This window comes from Lutra lutra, chromosome 3 (assembly GCF_902655055.1).
Source record: "Lutra lutra chromosome 3, mLutLut1.2, whole genome shotgun sequence".
Lineage (NCBI taxonomy): Eukaryota > Metazoa > Chordata > Mammalia > Carnivora > Mustelidae > Lutra > Lutra lutra.
The window spans coordinates 123753002-123773891 of NC_062280.1; the positions used below are offsets into that span (position 1 = coordinate 123753002).

The 20890-nt window shown below is 34.3% G+C and overlaps 1 protein-coding gene across 6 annotated transcripts in view; it reads left to right on the top strand.

Moving 5' to 3' along the window:
• The window catches only part of CDK8 (cyclin dependent kinase 8), a 126814-nt gene that overhangs the window by 73884 nt on the left and 32040 nt on the right, over positions 1-20890 (top strand). For 5 of the 6 annotated variants that reach the window (XM_047722965.1, XM_047722966.1, XM_047722963.1 and 2 more), the window contains exons 3-4: positions 3594-3704; positions 8128-8268. In XM_047722965.1, the coding sequence (XP_047578921.1) occupies positions 3594-3704; positions 8128-8268 (252 nt within the window). Of the gene's footprint in view, positions 1-3593; positions 3705-8127; positions 8269-20890 lie in introns of those variants that run through there. The other variant, XM_047722968.1, reaches the window with a different exon arrangement.

Here is a 20890-nt window from a genome sequence, read left to right on the forward strand (position 1 = left end):
CTGGGAGAACTTTGGGATGTTTCCACAGCGTCAGAGTACCAGACTCAAAGTACTGCCTGTAGCACTTAAAGTCCTGGCCAGATTACCCGTGCTTTACCTAACTTTGCCACTTACCAGCTTTTAGGACTCAAGACAAGTTACTTAATTTCCTTGTGTTCTCGTTCTCTCATTTGTAAAATGATAATAGTGTCTCATGGGGTTTATTGTGAGGAACTTAGCATACTTCTTTGGGCCCGATAAACTCTTGGTAAATATTAGCTACTCCCAATAAATCATCAGTTACTACTGCTGCAGCCACAGCATTAGGATTGTGTGCTTACTTGCATTTGTCTCCCACTCGAGGACTTCAGCAAGTCTTAGCACATTTTATATGCCTGGACTTAGTGCATCTCCACAGTGGCTGGCATGAAGGAGGCATTTGCTTAATGGTAGTCTTGCCAAATGTAGCCCAGCTCCCTGATTTTTTGGAAGTACTTCAATAAAAATATTGACTTAGACGTAATTCCCCACCGAAACTCAGTTTCCATCTCTAACCCCATACCGACCCATCTCCTGATAAATCTCCCCTACCCAATATTAGAGTGTTTTACTTAGTAATAGTAGTTATTTACTATATTAGTTTGCCAAGGCTGCCAGAACAAAATACTATGAACTGGGTGACTTAAACAACAGAAACTTACTTTCTCAGAGTCTGCAGAGTTGGTTTCTTCTGCGGCTTCTCCTGGGCTTGCAGACAACCACCCTCTTGTGGCCTCTTCAGTGGCTGTCTATCTGTACAAGCTGCCCTGGTGTCTCTCTGTGTGTCCTAACCTCCTCCTCTTAGAAGGTCACCATTCAGATTGGATTAGGGCCACCCTACTGACCTTATTTTAACTCAGTTGCCTCTATAAAGGCCTTGTTTTCAAATACAGTCACATTCTGAGGTACTGGGGGTTAGGGCTTCAACAAAAATTTGGGGAGATTCAGTCCATAACACTGTTACTTAATTACTTACTTACGATTATAATTACTTATAATAATGATAGTTCTTATTGTTAATATATTATTAAATCATTACCCTGGAAGATTTGTTGTCTGACTAGTCAGCTGGATGGTTTAAAAATAGAAGAGGATTAGCTTTTTTAAGACGTAGATTTTTTGAAGAAATGGAATAAGGTTTTATGATAAAAGCAGTGATCTTAGTCCACAGATCAGAAGCAAAGCGTGTGTTGTATGATGCCTTTTAATTTGTATGTATTGTTTATTCGCAAATTCATTATTCACCAAAAACTTAATGAGTGCCTACCAGGTGCCTAGGCAGGGTGCTAGAAGGTAGCAATCGTGAGCAAAACATGTAGCTGCCATTGGCCAGTTCACAACCTAGTATATACTTAAAATACCTGTGCCTCTGGAATGTAAGGAGAAATAGTTCCCCAGTGTATTAGGTCTTAGAAAGTGTTGGTATTTGGGGCACCTAGGTGGCTCAGTTTCTGCCTTCGGCTCAGGTCATGACTTAGGTCGTGGGATCGAGCCCTGCACCGGTCTCCCAGCTCAGCCGAGAGCCTGCTTCTCACTCTCCCCGTGCCTGCCTCTGTGCCTGCTTATGCTATCTCTCTTGTCAAATAAATAAAATCTTTTAAAAAAAGTGTTGGTATTAGACCTTAGAGTGCTGACTTTGTACTTTAAAAGCCAATTAATTAATTTTACAAGCATTAAAATCCTGATTTGAACCACTACCTAGGACTGTGATCATGAGCAAGTTATTTAATCCCCTCAAATCACTATTTCCTCATTTATGAAATTAGAAGTAATATAAATATTTCATAGGGTAATTCATGATTCAGTGACATAATGCATGTCATATGTTTAGCACCATACTTGGCACTTAAGAAGAACTTAATAAAATGGTTGCTGCTGGTTTGGTTTTTTTTGTTTGTTTGTTTGTTTGTTTGTTTTCCAGTACAGGAGCTAAGCCTTATCTTGGAGGTGAAATTGAGGAGATACTAAGAATAGCTTTATATGTAGGTTTCTAATAATTGGAGAGAACTTTTGCCAGAGCTTTGGAGTTTGTTATAATTTCTACCCTGCCAGTTTCCAGAAAGGATTTGAAATAGTGCCTGAGAAGTGTGTTCCAATCATGAGGTAATGGAGAAAACACTGACCCAGAACTAAGATGAACTTAGCACTGGGTTTAGTTCTGGAGCCAGCTGGATGGATGATCCTGGGTAATCCCGAAGTCTAGACTTTCCCTATCAGGTTCTTTGCCTTCTTTATTAATTAGGAAATGGTTAATCTTAGATACTGACCTTTAGGTTTCTGAAGCTTTGTGTACAATCTCTGAAGTCTCGTAAGTTTGAAATTATATTCTAAAAGCAGAAATCTATAACTTGAATTTAATCTTCCTCCTGAATAAAGTAATTATCACTTTCCAGAGAATAATGATTAATATAAATGTGTATTTAATAATAGTCCATTCATAGTCTTTCCTTGGCTGAATTCATTTCAGAATCCCTAATATATTGTTAACATTGCATTTATATTCTTGTTTTGGTAGCAGTGTTCTTATAAAAGGTACTAAAGTCATAAGTTCTAAAACCTTGACTTTCTCACATGGCTGTCATGTATTTGGAAAACATTTGGAACACTGTGTAACTCGGTTTTAACTGATAAAGACATAGTATCAGGCTTCTTGAGAAATTTTTTCTTGACATTGTTACTGCTGTTGTTCCTTTTTTTTTTTTCCTGGCAGAGTAGGAATAGTTTTTAACTGATGGATTATTAGGCCCACTTTGGTTAATAAATGAGAATGAAATAAGGCAATAAAATATTTTTTTTTTAAAGATTTTATTTATTCATTTGACACAGAGAGAGAGATCACAAGTAGGCAGAGCAGCAGGCAGAGAGAGAGGAAGGGAAGCAGGCTCCCTGCTGAGCAAGGAGCCCTATAAGGGGCTCGATCCCAGGACCCTGGGACCATGACCTGAGCGGAAGGCAGAGGCCCAACCCACTCAGCCACCCAGGCGCCCCGCAATAAAAGATTTTAAATAGAGTGTCCTTTTAGGAAATGAGAAAGGTTAAGCCATAAAAATGTGTTCTGCTTAGATCCCTATGTCTGTATAAGTTCTTTATTATTTTATTAAAAGTTTATAAAATCTTAATCAACTGCATAATTTAGTGCCTAAAAAAATAGATGCTATATCTCACAGAATTACAGATTTTAATTTTCATCTGATATTTGATATTGACAAATGTTATATTTTCTAATGTTGCAGTTTTTTAAAAGCTGTTGATTGAACTGTACACTTAAAATTGTTTAAATGGTGATTTTAATGTTGTATATTTTATCACAATTAAAAACCAAAACAAAAGTAAAAACCAACTAAGTAATAACAACAAAACAGATTTACTCAGTTATATCTTCTCAGTATCTTTTCTCCAGAGTTTTTCTGCATTTGTTACTGAAGCACATATCTGGACACTTTCAAAATAGTGTGGGTACTTACTAGATTTTTAGGATTGATTACCATTGGGTTTATATTTCTGTGAATTACAAATGTATGATTTAACATTATTTTCATGGCAAAGATTTTTAATTGCTCTTCCTTGTTTTGCAGTTACTTCGAGAGCTTAAGCATCCAAATGTCATCTCTCTTCAAAAGGTTTTTCTGTCTCATGCTGATAGGAAAGTATGGCTTCTGTTTGACTACGCTGAACATGACCTCTGGGTAAGGTGAATTGCTGGTAGACATCGAGCCATTGGTTTCAGTCAGGGATTAAGAGTGACTAGAAACAATTTTAATTTATCTTACTATGAGATTTACATTTTAAAAATAAAAGTGACCTCATAGAATGTGATTGATGAATTACCAAGTCTAGGGTATTTTACTTTGTATTACTACATTTTGATCTTATCAGAGTAAACTTTGTAACATGCTACAGAAAAATAGTACAATCTGAAGAGTATAAGAATAAGAGTTATTTAGTATTGTTTCCTAACTGTAGATTTTTGATAAAATTTTAAAAAGTAACTGTAATAACTATTTTGTTAGAGAATTTTAAAGGCAGCATGTTTCCTTTTACTCTATAAAGGAATATAAAATGAGAAAGTGTTATCCTTATATAGGAAGATAAATATGTTATATTTGGAAGACTAGACTGAGACTTAACGGTTTTTTGTCTGTTTTTTGTCATATGACATTTTGTCTATTTGTTTTTTGTCATATGACATTAAGCAAGTCTCTTAATGGCTCTGAAGTTGCAGTTTCCCCAAACCCATTTGTAAAATGTGGTACTTTTCCTACTTTTTTACAGGATTTTTCTGAAGAGCAATTTTGTATTTGAAAAATTTTATAAATTAAGTGTACTATACAAGTGTAACATACTGTTAATCATTTATTGAATATTTTTCATATTTAATACTCCATGTTCTAATGCATTTCTTATTTCCATCAGCAGAAGTTCAATGTTGTACTTACTTGAATTGGGCATGTTCTTGTATAGGAAGAATTCTTTGTGGAAGAGAGCTCCCAATTAAATCCTTGAAGATTCTCAAAGTCATGTAATTACAGTCTATTAGATTAGTTTTATTAGGTTAGCTAATACAATGACAAAAATGATGTTATATTGATAAAAATTATTATTAAACTGAGAATTTAAATTTATCTTAGCTAAATAGCTGAATTACAAAGAGCTAACTCAGTATTTTGCATTTACTCATTAGATCATTTTTTAAATTGGTATTTACAGAAGTTTTGGGTAACTATAAAATTTACTCCTTTATGTTCTTTGGAAGTCTGAAATGCCATCTTGGGGATAAGAGTTTATGATATATCTAAAGAAAATAGCAGGATAGCCAAAATAATTTTGAAATATACTCACAAAACTTATATCCTGATCAGTCTTGTGTAAAGAGCATGTTAACACAGACTACAGTTTAGAAAATAAAGCAAGTGAACAAAAACGCAATATTACATTAAGTTAATAAATACTTCATTTCTGTGACCTGTATTTTTTCTAGTATTTAATAAGTAATTTAATAAGATCTTTAAGTGTTTCACTGTGTTTTGTATACTGTTCTATATTTATATTTATATATTGGTTGTGCATTTATTGAAGTAAATACCAGAGAAAACATATATACAGATCTTCCTTGACTGACATGGGGTTACATTCCTAGTAAACCCATCACAAATTGAGAATCTGGAACATCACAGCATAGCCTAGCCTACCTTAAGCATGCTGAGAACGCTTATATCAACCTCCAGTTGGACAAAATCATCTAACACCAAGCCTATTTTACCATAAAGTGTTGAATATCTCATGTTAGTAATTGAATACTGTACTGAAAATGAAAAACAGAATGGCTGTATGAGTATGGAATGGTTGTAAATGTATGGGCTGTTTACCCTTACTGACTGGGTATAGTAGCTGCCCTTGCCCAGAGTCACAAACGAGCATTACACTGCATGCCACCAGCCTGGGAAATGATCAAATTTCAAAATTCCAAGTACGGTTTCTGCTGAATGTTTATTGCTTTTATTCCATCATAAAGTCAAAAAATCGTAAGTTGAACCATTGTAAATCGGGACCACTGATATTGCTATGCAAGGGATTATAATCTTCTGGCTCAATTTTAAATATCTTTAAAATTTACATTTTTTCATTCAGCTGTAGTTTGTAAATATAAATACAAAATTTTGAAATAAAACTAGTACAAATTCTAGTAAAATTGCTCAAAAATAAGTTTGCCTTCTAAAAATAGTACAATAGTTTTAAACTCTTGCTAATTTCTAGAACTAGCCTCATTTACATAATTTTAGCTTCAACAGATTTCAGAAATTGAAACTTACATGGGTTTCATATAGTTTCAGATTTATAAGAAATATATTTGCTCTGTGGATTCCTGTTTCCCATGAGTAAATGCAGTTTGATTCAAATTGTTTTTATGTTATCTGGAAGGAATTGCTTTTGAACTGAAAGTAGACATCAAATTTTCTGTTTTATGAAACTATTGTCCAAAGTCAATGCTGGTTGTAAATATTTTTGTTGTTGTAGCTTCTGTTCTTTTAAAATAAATCTAATCAAATCAAAGTGGGATCCTGTTAATAAAAATTTGTTAAATTAGGGTGGCCAGTATTGAATTGAATACTCATACTCAAGCCTAACATGAAATCAAATTATATGACCCAAATTTATGAGAAATTTCTAGGCTGGTTTATAATCATGATTTGTAATAAAATGTGATTTGTAATAATTGAACATAGGAGATAGTATTATATTCGGTATAATTCCTAACAGGCTAGTATGTGATATCTAATTTTACATGTAGGTATAAATAATTATACTTTTACAAATTATGCTGCATGCAGTGTTGCCAGATGTGTGTATATAGTCATCATTGGCTTTGTTGTCATCTTTTTAATATTCATTGAAGTCAAGTAAGTACTTTTAATGTTCATTTTAATAAAAATCAAATAATTCACTTTACTAAAACCTCCTTTATCCATTTTATTTTCTTATTTTAATTCGAATATTGAAGTGAATTAGCTGGGGTAAGGTGGCAGAGTATAACAAAACAGTCCCAATAAAAAGAGTCATTTAAAAAAAAAATCACTCAGATGTTGGTGAAATTTCATGATAATCACACCACATATTTATTATATAGCCCTGAAATAAAAATGAAGGTAAGAGATTTCCCCAGTGTAGTTTTTTGTAGTTATAAAATATTGGTTAAGAAAAAAAAAGTATTTTGTTAAAATTTAATGAAAGTGTTAACTGAAGAAATGCCTATGCTATGGCATCATTTTTTTAACCTCCCCTACATATTATTCTTACTCTGGCAAATTTTAATTTTTAAAAATATGTATTTTAATATATTTTTATTAAGCTCCAGAGAACCATTAGCCCTTATTAAGGTGAACAGACTTTATTGTCACACCATTTCTTGGGATAGGTGACAGAACATTCTAGATTATTGAATTGTAGCTCTGTTTTGTTTGACTGTTTTTAAATACTTTGGAAAAATAACAGAAGAAAATTAAAATAGTTAATGCTGCTGTTAAAGTATAGATTAATCATACTATATGTATGCCAACTGATATAATTTATCTTCCCACCAGGTAGTCTTTGCTATATATTTTTTCTTTGGAAAGTAAAACTCCTTCACTCATTAGTTACTAGTTATTTCTTATCCATGTTCCACTTTTTATATCATCAGAAAATAGGAAGCAAAAATGTTGACCTCTAATATAAAATAAGTCACTCTTAGTTATGTTTATTAATTTCAAGAATATGCTTAATATTCACTCAGAATTACTGCTCAAGAGTCTTTTCACGTTCACATGAGGTGCCAGGCATATACCTATGTTTTACATACAGCAGAATTGACTTCAGCTGAATTGTAGGTGTTCTTACAGTTTAAATGTGCTTTAATTAAAACGAAGAAACCTGTCAAGAGAGTTTGAAACATTGGATCTTGTTTCTGTTGGGGTACCTTAATTTTTAAGTGATTTTTCTGTTTATAAAGTGGTATTGTGTTTTACCAGATGTCCACTGATACTATTCCTGGAAAACTTTCAATGGTTAGTACAGGCTGGTTTTTTTCTGAATCTTTCATGTTTCTAAATATTTTCAGTGTGAACTGGTCATTTACATGTTATTTCTTTATGCTTCTGTGTATTTTACTGAAATAATTTTCCTATTTGCTTTGTTTATAACTCATGTATTATAATTAGGTACCATATCTATGCTGTGTCAGCCAACCCAGAAGTCTCTCTTGAAATTTGTTCTATTTTTTTTTCTTTTCATTTAATCACTACAGATAAAAAAGATTCTGTTCTTGAAAATTTCCACCAGGTAAACAGGGATTGAGTATACTCTGAAAATAATTTTTAATTATGCTTTCAAAATAAAATCACATTATTCTCTGCTTCTCTGTTGCAGTCATTTATTTTCTGAGACATGATTACATGCTTAGGAAATGAAACTTTAGCTCTAAATTTTATGTTACCCAGCAGAATCTAAGGTTATATTTTCAATATCTTTGGGAATCCCTGAGTGTTTCTTTTTCTGGCAGGAATATATTATACATCAAATTATCTTTCCCTCTTTTCTTTTTTAAGCTTCTGGTGATATTTTTCTTTCTTTCAGCATATAATCAAGTTTCACAGAGCTTCTAAAGCAAACAAGAAGCCAGTTCAGTTACCTCGGGGAATGGTGAAGTCACTATTATATCAGATCCTAGATGGGATTCACTACCTGCATGCTAACTGGGTGTTGCACAGGGATCTGGTAAGTTGATGTAGTTAGGTCTAAGCTAGCAAGATGCCCTTCTAGTTGGGTGATTTTCTAGTTGTTTCTAGATATTAGTGCTGCGTAGACCTCCACACCTTACAGAGGGAGTGAGGGTGCTATAGTCTCATAATATAGTCTAGCATTGTGCTGTTTATATGATACATCCTACTTCTCGGACATACCCTGGCCGACACTTACTGAAGAAATGAAAGAGGACACATTTATTTTCCTAAGCTTTTGTTTGCTTTTAAGACTGTAAATGAAGTATTGGCTTGCTTGCTTATTAGGTGCTAGGCAAACTCTAGAAATTGATATATTTATGAATAACTTGGAAATGAAACTTTTGGAGCCTACTATATACTAAGTTACATATTAGAAGAGGAGATATTAATTCAATCTGCTGATTTTTTTAAGCCTCACTATATTAATAGCACATTTATTAATCGTAATTGAGTACCTTATTCAGAAGCCTTGCCATGTTAAGGTACATTGAATTTTTAAGAATTTGGAAGCTTCAGAAATTGGCTTACTTGTTTTTATTTTACATGACAGAATAATTTTTACCTTTTTAAAACCCATCTAGGATAAAGATGTTCATTAAATTGTGCATTGTTCATTAATCTTCATGGATGTAAATTTAAATCTCAAATTCCCCTTATTGCATAATTACATTGTGCTTTTGTTGTTCTTTTCTTTGTAAAGGTGGTAACTATAGTAAAATTTATAACAATGCCTTCATTCCAAACAATTATAAACACAATGCTGGAACTGGTGATTTGGTCTCTACTTACATGTGTTACATTGGAAAAAACCCTGTAGACTTTGAGGCAGAGCTGATCTGCCCCTTGTACATATTCTTTCCAAGCTGCTATGTATTCAATACCTTCAGATCAGATGTTCCAGTGTCATAATTTCTGGTTCTTTCTTCTGTCTTCAATAAATCTCATTTCAATAAGTTTAATGGTATTTATTTTATCTGTAGTTCTCATACCTAGAAAGCATTTAGACTGGGACCAATAACATCAGAAATTTGGTTGAAAGAACTTCTTTATTTTTAATACTACTGGAAAACTCATAGTTGATATATGTAACAGAAGTAGGACAAATCCATTGACTCTTTATGAATCTGAAAATAAGGGGCTTCTGGATGGCTCAGTCATTAAGCTTCTGCCTTCGACTAAGGTCATAATCTCAGGGTCCGGGAATTGAGCCCCACATCGGGTTCCCTGTTCAGCAGGGAGACTACTTCTCCCTCTCCCTGCTATTCTGCCTGCTTGTGCATGTGCACACGCTCGCTCTCCTCTGTGTCAAAAAAAAAAAAAATTTTTTTCAACCTTTATGGGTGGAGTCAACTTAGGGAAAAATTATTACTACTTTTGAGCTACTGACCTTTTTTTATGATCTCTAAAAGAATAAAATCTGGCAAAAGGGCATTTTCCCCTAATTATGCTGAGATGACACAACATTTGCTTTTCATAGTAAGTTATTTTTCATCATTAAAATATATGTTTATTAGATGAATACAAATAAACCAGTATTTAAATTGTTAATGTATAATATACTTAAACCACTTACAGTAATACTAACTACAGTAGTGAAAATAATTATAAAGTTTAATTTTTTAAAATTTCTCTTTTGGGATAGCTCTTTCTATTGGTGCAGCCTAAATGAGTTCTCTTTGACTCAGGGATGGTATAGGACATGTTATTTCAAAGTTCTCTGTCTGTTAGTGGTGTGCCAGGAGGTGGGGGCAGGGGAAGCAGTGCATTCTAGATGGCAGTAACAGAGGGACACACTCTCTGGAGATGATTTAAAAATAATAATGAAACAGATGAAAAGTAGTTATTTTCAGCGTATTGTCACCATGTACTGGCAGTTGTGAACAATATCAGTGATAAAATATCCCCATACACAGAGCAAACCACTCCCACTCCTCTACCCTCTTTATATGCCACTGTTAATCTGTTTAGTAGTCAGTTTATCCAAAATATTTTCTAAACTGTAATATATTATTTGTGTCACGCTTCCTTTTTGATTTCTCCATTTGGAGTAAGAGTTCCTGTATCATCTGTGTATGACTCCTTACACCTAACTCTTCTGTGCATCACAGGCCCACAAGGGCGCACTGAACCATTGTGTCATTAAAGTGGTCAACTCTGCCCCCAGTCTGGATCTTACTGGGTCAGGTGCTTACCGCTTGAATTTGTTCTCAATTTTTAAAGAAATACTCGTTATTGAGTTTTATTTTGTGGGTTTTTTTTTTTAATGTACTGACCTTCTGCTAACTGAAAAATAGATTTTGGAGTTTTGAGGTCATGATGTTCAACTATAGTTACATTAGAAATTCATATATGAATTCTACTTTTTTTAATATATGAATCTCCAATGTAAAAAAGTATTTACTTTCAAGATGTTCTTCAGAAGCTGTATGCTTTTTAAACTCTGTTATTATTTGCAGATGAAATATTTACCCAATATAATAAATATAATTAGTAGTTCATTTCATTCCTTGCTTCTTTTATTCAGATTTAGATGAAATGTGGCAATGTATATTGACCTTAGAAGACCTATATAGATTTCTAATTTACGAATTGAACTAGTTGATTGAGTTACTAACTTGCCATGAAAAACATCATACTAAGATGGATAATAGGCACAGACTCCCTAAAAACATCATTTTAATAATGCCCCAGAATGTTACTGAAGCTTTTGCTTAAAAAATTGTCTTCATTATTAATAGACCTACTGGTTTGAGGTGATAGAGTTACGAAGTTCTTTGATACATGAAGCTGAACTTTAACAATTAATAATCCTATTTAGTAAAGATTAATTTGTCACTGTTAACTATCACATAGTAGCAGATCTGTAACTGGGGTTATCATCCATGGTGGGAAATAGAGATTTAGTAATTCTGAAACTCTGGTTGGACTGAAGTTGGTAATAAATGTGTAAGTGTGTGGCATTTTTAAGAAGAATGGGCCTGAAAGAAAACACATGCAATATTTATTTTTGTGAGATAATTTATGATCTAAGCCAAATTTTTTTAGTTTTAGAACATTAAAATATATGTATAAGTTGGTTTGCTTTTACACTTAATCTGTTTGCTGTAAGTAGAGATAAATAAAAACAAAGGTGCATGCTTTGTTCTTCCCTTTGACTGCTCTTTCTTTCCCTTTCTTCCTTTGTTCTCTCCTTGGGAAATGAATAGTCTGACCAACAGGCTCTGTTCCTCGTTCTGGCATTACCATTGTATTAGGATTCTCCAGAGAAACAGTAAGAGTGTGTGTGTGTGTGTGTGTGTGTGTACACACACACACACATATATACACACAGAAAGAGAAAAAGAGAGAAAAGTTTAAGGAGTTCCCTCAGGCAAATTGTGGAGGCTTGGTAAATCCAGAAAGTGCAAGATAGGCGAGAAGGCTGGTGACTAAAGGGAACAGTTGCCATTAAGTCCATGGCAGTATGCTGTCAGAATTTCCTCTCGTTCAGGGGAGATCAGTCTGTGTTCTATTAATGTCTTCAACTGATTGAATAAGGCCCATCAATGTTATGGAGGGTGAGCTGCTTTTCTCAAAGTCTACAAATTTAAATGTTAATCTCATTGAAAAATGCCTTCACAGAAACATTCAGAAAAATGTTTGGCCAAATATGTGGGCACCATGACCCAGCCAAGCTGACACAGAAAATAACCATCCTATACAAATGAGTAAACAGAGGCACAAAGTTGAAACAATATGGGACCATGTTTTTTTAACCGTCAATTATCTGCTTATATAAAATAGGAGTGTTGGGTTAAGGAATATTAAGATATTTTACCTGCTACTAAGTCTTAATGAAAACTTCAAATAAAGATACTATTTAAATGACTCAAAATAAGGAAAGGTTTGAAGTCTTATTAGTCTGATTGGGTTGAGTTTGGTGGTTTTTCTGAGCACAAATAAAAAGATAGTAAGCACCAAAATCATATTTGATACTTTTTGTGTAGAAGCCAAAGTTTGATTTGGCAATGGTGTCTGAAGTCTTTCTTCTGAAATGATAGTCCTCTCTGACTGAGTTAAAGCCCTTTGGCAAGGCCATGAGAAGCTGTCACTACTAGTGCCTCTACTATGACCATTTTAGGACACCAGCTACCCGGCCAGTTCACTCTCTTTCTGCCCTCTTTCAGTAGAAATGAATATTTTTGGTATAACCTTCTAATTTTAGGATTGGTTTTCTTGTGCAGTTGGGAATAAATTTCAAAGTCAGGCTGTGATTTTTGTTTGTTTGTTTTAAATAAGAAAAAGTCCATGAGTAGATTAAAATTTAAAAATCTCTGCATGTCGGTATTTGTGAATTGAAGTGAAAGCTAGTTATCTTTTTTTTTTCCTTCTTCTCACTCTGTATACCTACTTCCAGCTAACTCAAAGGTTGCGCTGCCTACCTGAATCCTTTCTTCTCTTCATCTCTGGTGTTTAAAATTCTGTTCATCCTTTGAAGCTCTGTTCCTGCTACCTCAGCAAAACAGCTGCCCCTAATCACTGGAAGTGAGTGGAAGTGAGAATGTGTACATCTAAAGTCCTATAGCAGCTACTTTGAACTATCAAGGGCACTTAAAGTAGTTTTGGTAATAAGTTCTGTATTTGATTATAAGTTCCTGAGGACAAAGACTGGCTTAATTTGTATTTGTATCCCTCCCAGTGCCTAGCAAAATACACAATCAGAGTATACAATACTACTTATATTTGTTGAATGAATAAACTAGCTCATTTGTAACAGAAACAAAGTGGCTTCCAAGGTGATTCTCCATAGGTTATTTCTGCTACCTGATGTTTCTCCTACTACTACTCTGTTACATTTCTTCTTTTGACCTACCCTCTTAGCTCTGCTATGGTTTACTGCAGTGGAGCAGTGCAAAAGATCTCTTAATACTATATTTTTAGTTCTTTTCAGTGGCCTCCCTCTTTCTACCTAAAAGAACTAGACTCTTAGCTGTCAGTCCAAAGACCATTCAGCCAATGGTATTGATCTGTTGATTTTTTTTTTAACTAAAATTTTTTTCAGTGTTCCAAAATTCATTGTTTATGTACCACATGAAACCTGTTTTAACTATTTTTTCATGTCTTGATGTAATGTATTTTTTCCAATGTTTTCCTTTAATCTTAACATAAGAAAATCTCCACCATAAGTCCCTTACTTTTTTCAAACACATCTTAAAAGTCCCTTCTGTGCAAATTATACTTTAATTGTAGATAAGGCAGCAGTACCTATCTTCTGAACTTTAAACTCTCATATTTCACTGTTTTATCATAAGTGACCAGTTCATTACTAGTCACAATGTAAGTACTTTAATTTCTAGCTAATATTTATTCACTTTTAGTTTTCTAGTGCATTCAGTGTTGGTTGAATTTTATGCTTTTGGCTGAAAATATTCATCCAGCCATATCAGACCACAGAAATGATTAACACTTAAATCAGACTCTAACTATTAAAGACTTGGGCTTTCAATACATTTGCTAGGGAACATAGGAAAGTAGTTATTATGATTGGCCAATGAACCATTAATTTTTGTTAAGTATATAACAAGTTCTCATGTGGTCATTAATGTGTTCCACTTTTTTTTTTTAAAAACTGATAATCAAAAGTTCATTTTAATTATTAGCTTAATGGTTTTATCATAGTGGTATTTAACTTGGAACTACCAGACACATAATGTTGCACTAAGTGGAGTGTAATATTAAGTGAGAGATATTGTAACTTTTCATCATAGCTTTTTTTTTTTAATTCAAGCTGAATTACAAGGCTATATATGAAATTTGTTTTGTTGGAGTATTGCATCTATCGGCTGTAATTTCTCTTGCCCAAAACTAATTCAAAACAGTTTTTTATGCCACAGTAAATTTTCTTAGAAAATAAATCTTGGGGCGCCTGGGTGGCACAGTGGGTTAAGCGTCTGCCTTTGCCTTGGGTCATGATCCCAGGGTCCTGGGATTGAGGCCCACATCAGGTTCCCTGCTCAGCAGGGAGTTTGCTTCTCCCTCTCCCTTGGGCCCTCACTCTCTCCAGCTCATTCTGTCTAACTCACTCTTTCTCAAGTAAATAAATTTAAAAAAAAATCTCTACAGAGATTTCCTTTAGGGCTATGCCAGTAGAGATGTGCTACTGTGAGAAGTGTATCATGTGAGAAATAGTTCAGTGGGCCACTCTATATACATATTTAAAAGAGGCTTAAGCCATTTCAAAGCTTTAATCTGACTTTAAAAAATCTGATAGTGCTGTTGCCCTGCAGTTAATTCTAATTATCTCCAATAACTTGGAATCACTTGGTGGGGCTTCAGCTGTCCTTAGTGAAGGATGGGTTGGTTTCCTAGCAACCATCAAATAAGATCAAAATCTCTGAGTGAGCCAAGCACTGAAACTCAATTTCAGAGGGCCTTCTTTATCGAGGCATCTTGTCATGTATTGATGGTAGCATGATGAATTATGGGGATATTCTGGGTCTGATTCTCTTTATTTGAGTGAAAGATTGCCTGGTTTATTGGTTTTGCTTACCAATACTAATGTTTGCTCATGGTGATATGGTTTGTTTTGAGGTGCATGTTTTATTGTCTCTTGAATTCTGTCACTAATAAGTGAAAAAACTGAAAGGCAAAGAGGTTAAATGACTTGATTCTGGTTACTTGGAGAACTATGAAATAGCTGGATGGATCACTAAATGTAGAAATTTTTCTTCTAGGTCAGTGATTTTTAAATTGCTGGTTGTAAGCCATAAGTGAATTAAGAGAGCACACAACACAACCAGCCTTTTCATTTTTTATTTTTTTAATGGGACAGAATTTTTAAAAAATCAGTACATTATGTATTAAGGGCAGTTACTTGTTTCACTTATATATGTTTATATGTGAATATTGTCATTTAATATTAAATGATTTTCTTCCTGTGGGTTGTCTTCAGAAAGGTTTGAAAGCCACTGCACTTTACTATTTCTTGAAAGGTATTTGATATGGTTAGGAAGATAAGAAAAAACTTACTCAAATGTTTAGAAAATACTTGGGTCCCAAATTGTAAGTACTTAAATGTTTTACACAAACTTCTTGATAGTGATGTTTAAATTATTTTGAATAACAGCTGCCTTTAGGGAATACATTTTTCTAAGTAGGGTTTATTTATGGGTGGGAGAATTCTAGGCAATTTTCACTTTCTTCCTTTAATAACTTCTAAATTGTCTGAATAGTTTGCAGTTAACATATATTATTGATATAATCAGAAAAAAGTGTTTTATCTAGACTAGAAACTGAGGAAAATGTATAGTTAGGCTGTTACTGTGTGGCTTAGGGTGTTTTTATGTTGTGAAAGATGATGCTGTTAAGAAAGAAAGAAAGAAAGAAAGAAAGAAAGAAAGAAAGAAAGAAAGAAAGAAAGAAAGAAAATATGTCCATACATTTCTTTCTGTCTAAAAAGAAGGGCCAGTAAATTCTTTTTTTTTTTTTAGATTTAATTTACTTATTAGAGAGAGAGAGATGGCATGAGCAAGCAGGAGCGGGAGATCACTACCCCAGCCAAAGGTAGAGGCTTAACTGGCTGAGCCACCCAAGGCACCCGAGGGCCAGTAAATTCTTTTTTTTTTTAAGCTTTTATTTATTCATTTATTTGTTTATTTGTTTATTTATTTATTTCTCAGAGAGAGAGAGAGAGAGAGAGAGAGAGGGCGCACACAAGCAGAAGCAGGCAGCGTGGCAGACAAAGGCAGAGAGAGAAGCAGGCTCCCTGCTGAGCAAGGAGCCTGATGCGGCACTCGATCCCAGGACCCTGGGATCCTGACCTGAGCCGAAGGCAGCGGCTTAACCGACTGAGCCACCCAGGCATCCTGGGCTGGTAAATTCTTTAGGGGTTAAAAAAAAAAAAATCCTGAGATTACTCATATGCTGGAACAGGAAGAACAACAAAATAATTGAATAGTTGGGAAGAAAGAAGCCTGTATTCACAGCCTCCGTTCGTTTTTTTGCCCCTTCTCTGTGCTTTAGCTCCATGAGTGTGGGGAACATGTTAAGCATGTTTCTTTAAAACAGAACTTTAGGGTGTGGTGTGTATAGGTGGCTCAGTTGGTTAAGGGTATGACTCTTGATTTCTGCTCAGATCATGATTTCAGGGTCCTGAGATGGAGGCCGTCTGCAGCATGCTTAGGATTCTCCCTCTCCCTCTGCCCACCCCTATTACCCGCCACCCCTGCCGCCACCGCTGCCTCTATCTCACAAAAACAAAGGGCTGCCTGGGTGGCCCACTCTGTTAAGCTCTATAAGCTCTGCCTTTGGCTCGGGTCATGATCCCAGTGTTCTGGGATCTAGTCCTGCATTGGGCTCCCTGCTCAGCAGGGAGTCCACTTCTCACTCTTACCCTCACCGTGCTCATGGCCTCTCTCAAATAAAAAAAATCTAAAGAACAACAAAACAAAACCCCCAAACCAAAAAACAAACAAAAAACCCAGAGCTTTTGGGAAGAAAAATGCTTTGGGAAATATCGTGCTTGGGAAATTAATCATGTTTATTGCTTGAGATTTACTTCATTTATTGGGAACTCCAAATATTTACTCAAATTTTCTTGTTTGTTTAATTGTGTAGCATTAACATTGCATCCATGAAATTTAGGCTTGAGGATAAAATATGGGTTTTACTGGTGATAGCTGATTAAGGCAAACTTAAATGAGGTTTGCATTCATTTTAATTAATATTATGAATATTATACTTATTCTAAAGTGTGTTTACTTAAGTGACCAATTGGGCAATTTTCCTTGAAAATATTTGTTTGTAAACAGTCTGTTTGGTTTATTGACAAATGCTACTTTTGCTTAATTTTGATATTAATATTGAACATACCCAATGGACCATGTTCTGTTACTTGTAAATAATGAAAGGTAGCCCATTTAATTTTACTAAGCGGCACAATTGCAAATATACAAGTTCATATGGGCAGGTTACAAGTTGGTAATAAAAATATTGTTATTTGGTTTGCATATTGCTTTTAGGCCACTTTTTCTTGGATTCTGAATGAATCTTTTCAGATACTTATCAGTGCAGTACTAGAATATTTTTAGTCAAATTTCTCACCAATCAAGAAGGGTTATTCTAAATAATCTCATCAAGATTTTTTTTAAAGAGTGTAGACAATATTTTTGAGTGATCCTGAAAATTTTGTAGAAATAGATGACTATCAAGAGTTTATCTTTTCTCTACTTTTGACATAATTGATGTGATCCATCATTCTATCATTTATATAACTGCTTCCATTTTTATAAATAAAATTTTATAAACAAAATACTACCATCTAGAGCAGTGTGTTTCTAAAAACAGGACAGATTTGGGAAGGTTTTGTTTAAAGGACTTTTGAATCATATTAAAGACAACAATTTCCCAGGTCTCTGCCTGCATCTGATATAAGTTATTACTGCTGGACATAGTGTTAGTGGTGAATCCCCACTTTTTCTCTTTTGGCCTTTAGACTTTTATATCAGAAAAGGAGAGATACACTATCTGTAGTCAAAATACAGAGAACAGGTTTTTCTAAAAAAAGTTTCAGAATGATCTGAATTTTACTCTGAAAGACCATGTAAAAATTAATATTCCAGTCACTTTCTAATAGTAGAGTCAGGCCTTAGAGTATTAGAGTATTATATTTTTTTCCAGACTTATGAATATTTGTCAAAGTAATTTAATCTTTAAAGATAGAATATATTAGATAAGGTTTTGTCTTCTTTCAGCTAAAATTGTCACCGGCTCCCATGGCAATATATATCTTTCAATAAGTCTTTTTCAGTTTGACTCCTATATGTCTTTACCAGATAAAAGCAAATGAGAAGTGATCATATAGGAGGAGAAAAGTAAGTCTTCCTAAAGAAACAAACATATGCAATTTAGCCATATTTCAAAGTCAGTTCAACATAAAAGCTCAAGATTTTGTGTAAATGCTTGTAAATGCTATTCTAACCAGCACATAGGAATTTTTTTTTTTTTTTTGAGACTTAGTAAAAATGAAAGTTTCCTCAGGTACAATTAGATATTAAGTTGGTAATAGTTATTAACTATTGAAAAAATATTCCTTTATTAAAGTTTCCTACCCTCAATAAAGCTGGAATTTTACTTTTTCTTCAGAGTATTACTTTGTTGTAATCACCTAGGTCTGTTTTTATTATTTAATTTATGTATAATTTGCCTTCAGACATATAACATGCCAAAGATATAATACTCTTAAGTAGATATATAATGTGAGGATTTCTAACTCGTACTAAGATGTGTGAGGAGTGCCTGTGTGAGTTGTCAGTTAAGCATCCAGACTCTTGTTTTAAGGCTCAGATTTTGATCTCATGGGTCCTGAGATTGAGCCCTGTGGCAGGCTCTGGGCGTAGCAGGGAGTCTGCTGGAAGATTCTCTCCCTCTGTCCCTTCCCCCAACTCGCACGTGCACATTCTCTCTCTAAATAGTCTCTCTAAAAAATAATAGGTGTCTGAATTTCCGAGATTAGTTTCAATTCTCTAGAATATATAGTCTTTTCAGATTATAGAGGGCTCATAATTTAGGTCAGTGCCTTTAAGATCCCTGTTTAATAAAACCATAAATGATGGGAGAAAGACTGCTAATTTTTTAATCTTTTAGTTTAAAAATGTGTTTATATAAATACCATGTACCATTTGAAATGAAGGCCATTTTTTTATTTCCTTAATTTCATAGACTAATAGACCATGAAGTTGGAAGGCATCTTGGAAGTGACCAATCCCATCCCTTACATGGTGTGGTAATTCTTGATAATATGTGCAGCAGATAACCATCCCATCATCATTCAATGTTTCCAACAGTGACTAGTGTTCTGTCTTATTATACTAGACTTGTTATTTCACAGATGTATTCCTTAGAAGGTAGAGTCAAAATTTCAGAATGTATAACACTCATTCTTTGGCCCCTTTCTTCTTTTGATTGATCTTCTCTCTTTTTTTTTTTTTTTCTGTCTGATTAACACTAACTGGTAAAATCAGATGTTTTCTGGGCCTTTATGGTAAGGAGGAAGAGGAGAATCCAAGAATAAAAAAAAAGAAGTAGTTGAAAGGTAGGAAGAAGTAAAGAATAACAACAGGAATAATTAAGAAAAAAAACAAGAAATGGTTGCATGTGGTAAGGACCAATAAGGGATCTTAGGTTATGCATCTTGAAAAATTAAGCCCCTACTGTAGTGGGCCTAAGATTTGTTCGAATCTTGGTCTACCATTTAATTAAATAACTTTTGGTAGGATTAACTTCTCTAAGTGTTACTTTCCTCATTTATAAATGAGACCAAACCTTTATTTTTATCTTTTTTTTTTTTAAGATTTTATTTATTTATTTGACAGAGAGAAAGAGACCACAAGCAGGTAGAGACAGGGAGACAGGCTCCCCGCTGAGCAGAGAGCCCGATGTGGGGCTCAATCCCAGGACCCTGGGGCCATGACCTGAGCCGAAGGCAGAGGCTTTAACCCACTGAGCCATTCAGGCGCCCCTATTTTTATCTTTTTTATTGAGTTTTCATTTAAAGTATTAGGACTATGATTGGCACATAATAATGTTCATTTGATACATTTTACTACCAATTTATTGTCAGGTTGCCCTAGGAATATAAATATAACTTAAGGGCAGCAACTTTATCCATTTCTTTTACTGCTATATCATTAGTACCCAGAATAACACATACTGGTTGCACAACAAATTTTTATTGAATGAATAAATGGATTCTTGTCAATTCTATCTTCAAAACATATCTCAGATCAGACTACAGTAAGACCCTCCAGTAACTCAGATTTGAATATAACACATTGGCCATTGGTTCTACTCATCTGACTAGTGTCATTTCCCAAAGAAGAATAAACTGCGGTGCTTATTGTCAGGGAGAAGAAGCTGTGGGGAGAGTGAATTGTGAAGGGAAGGGCAAATTTGGCAGAGAGTCTGCATTCTTGTAGTTCAGTATCTAGATCAGTGCAGTAAATCAGGAGCCACAAATAAGGAGATTCTAAAATTCTTTGCTGGCAGGACATGGATTTGGATTTTCCAGGTGGACTTCCAGGACTGCTAGCTAGTTCTTTAGGCTGACTTTATTTGTCTCATTAATTTCTGTTCATTTACCCCAGAGTAACCTGACCTTCCAGGTGAATTTTTTGGACTCCACTTACTGCCTTGTGGCTTTACTTATCATTTCTATTACTGCTGTTCAAATCCAGGACACCTGGATTACTGCAAAAACTCCCCAAGCGATCTAACATTTTAGTCTTGCAGTTTATATGGTCTAATATCAACATAGCCTTGAGAATGATCCCTCTTAAAAGTAAACCATGTTGTATTCCACTACCTAAAGTACCTCTGTAGCTTCCCACCTCTGAGACTGGTACACAGAATCTATCCCAAACATACCATATTACCTCTTTGTACTGCAGACTGGGAAGCAGAAAGCCTGCAGCATTGTTTTATATATTACTAAGAAAGAAAACATTTTGCTAATTTGACTGTCCCACAGTAGGTATAAGATAGAACCCAGTTACGGAATTACAGAATTTTAAAGGAAAGTAAAAATTGGAATGTATGAAATGCATTTTTTCCCTTGTTATGTGGTAATGATAAATGGCAAG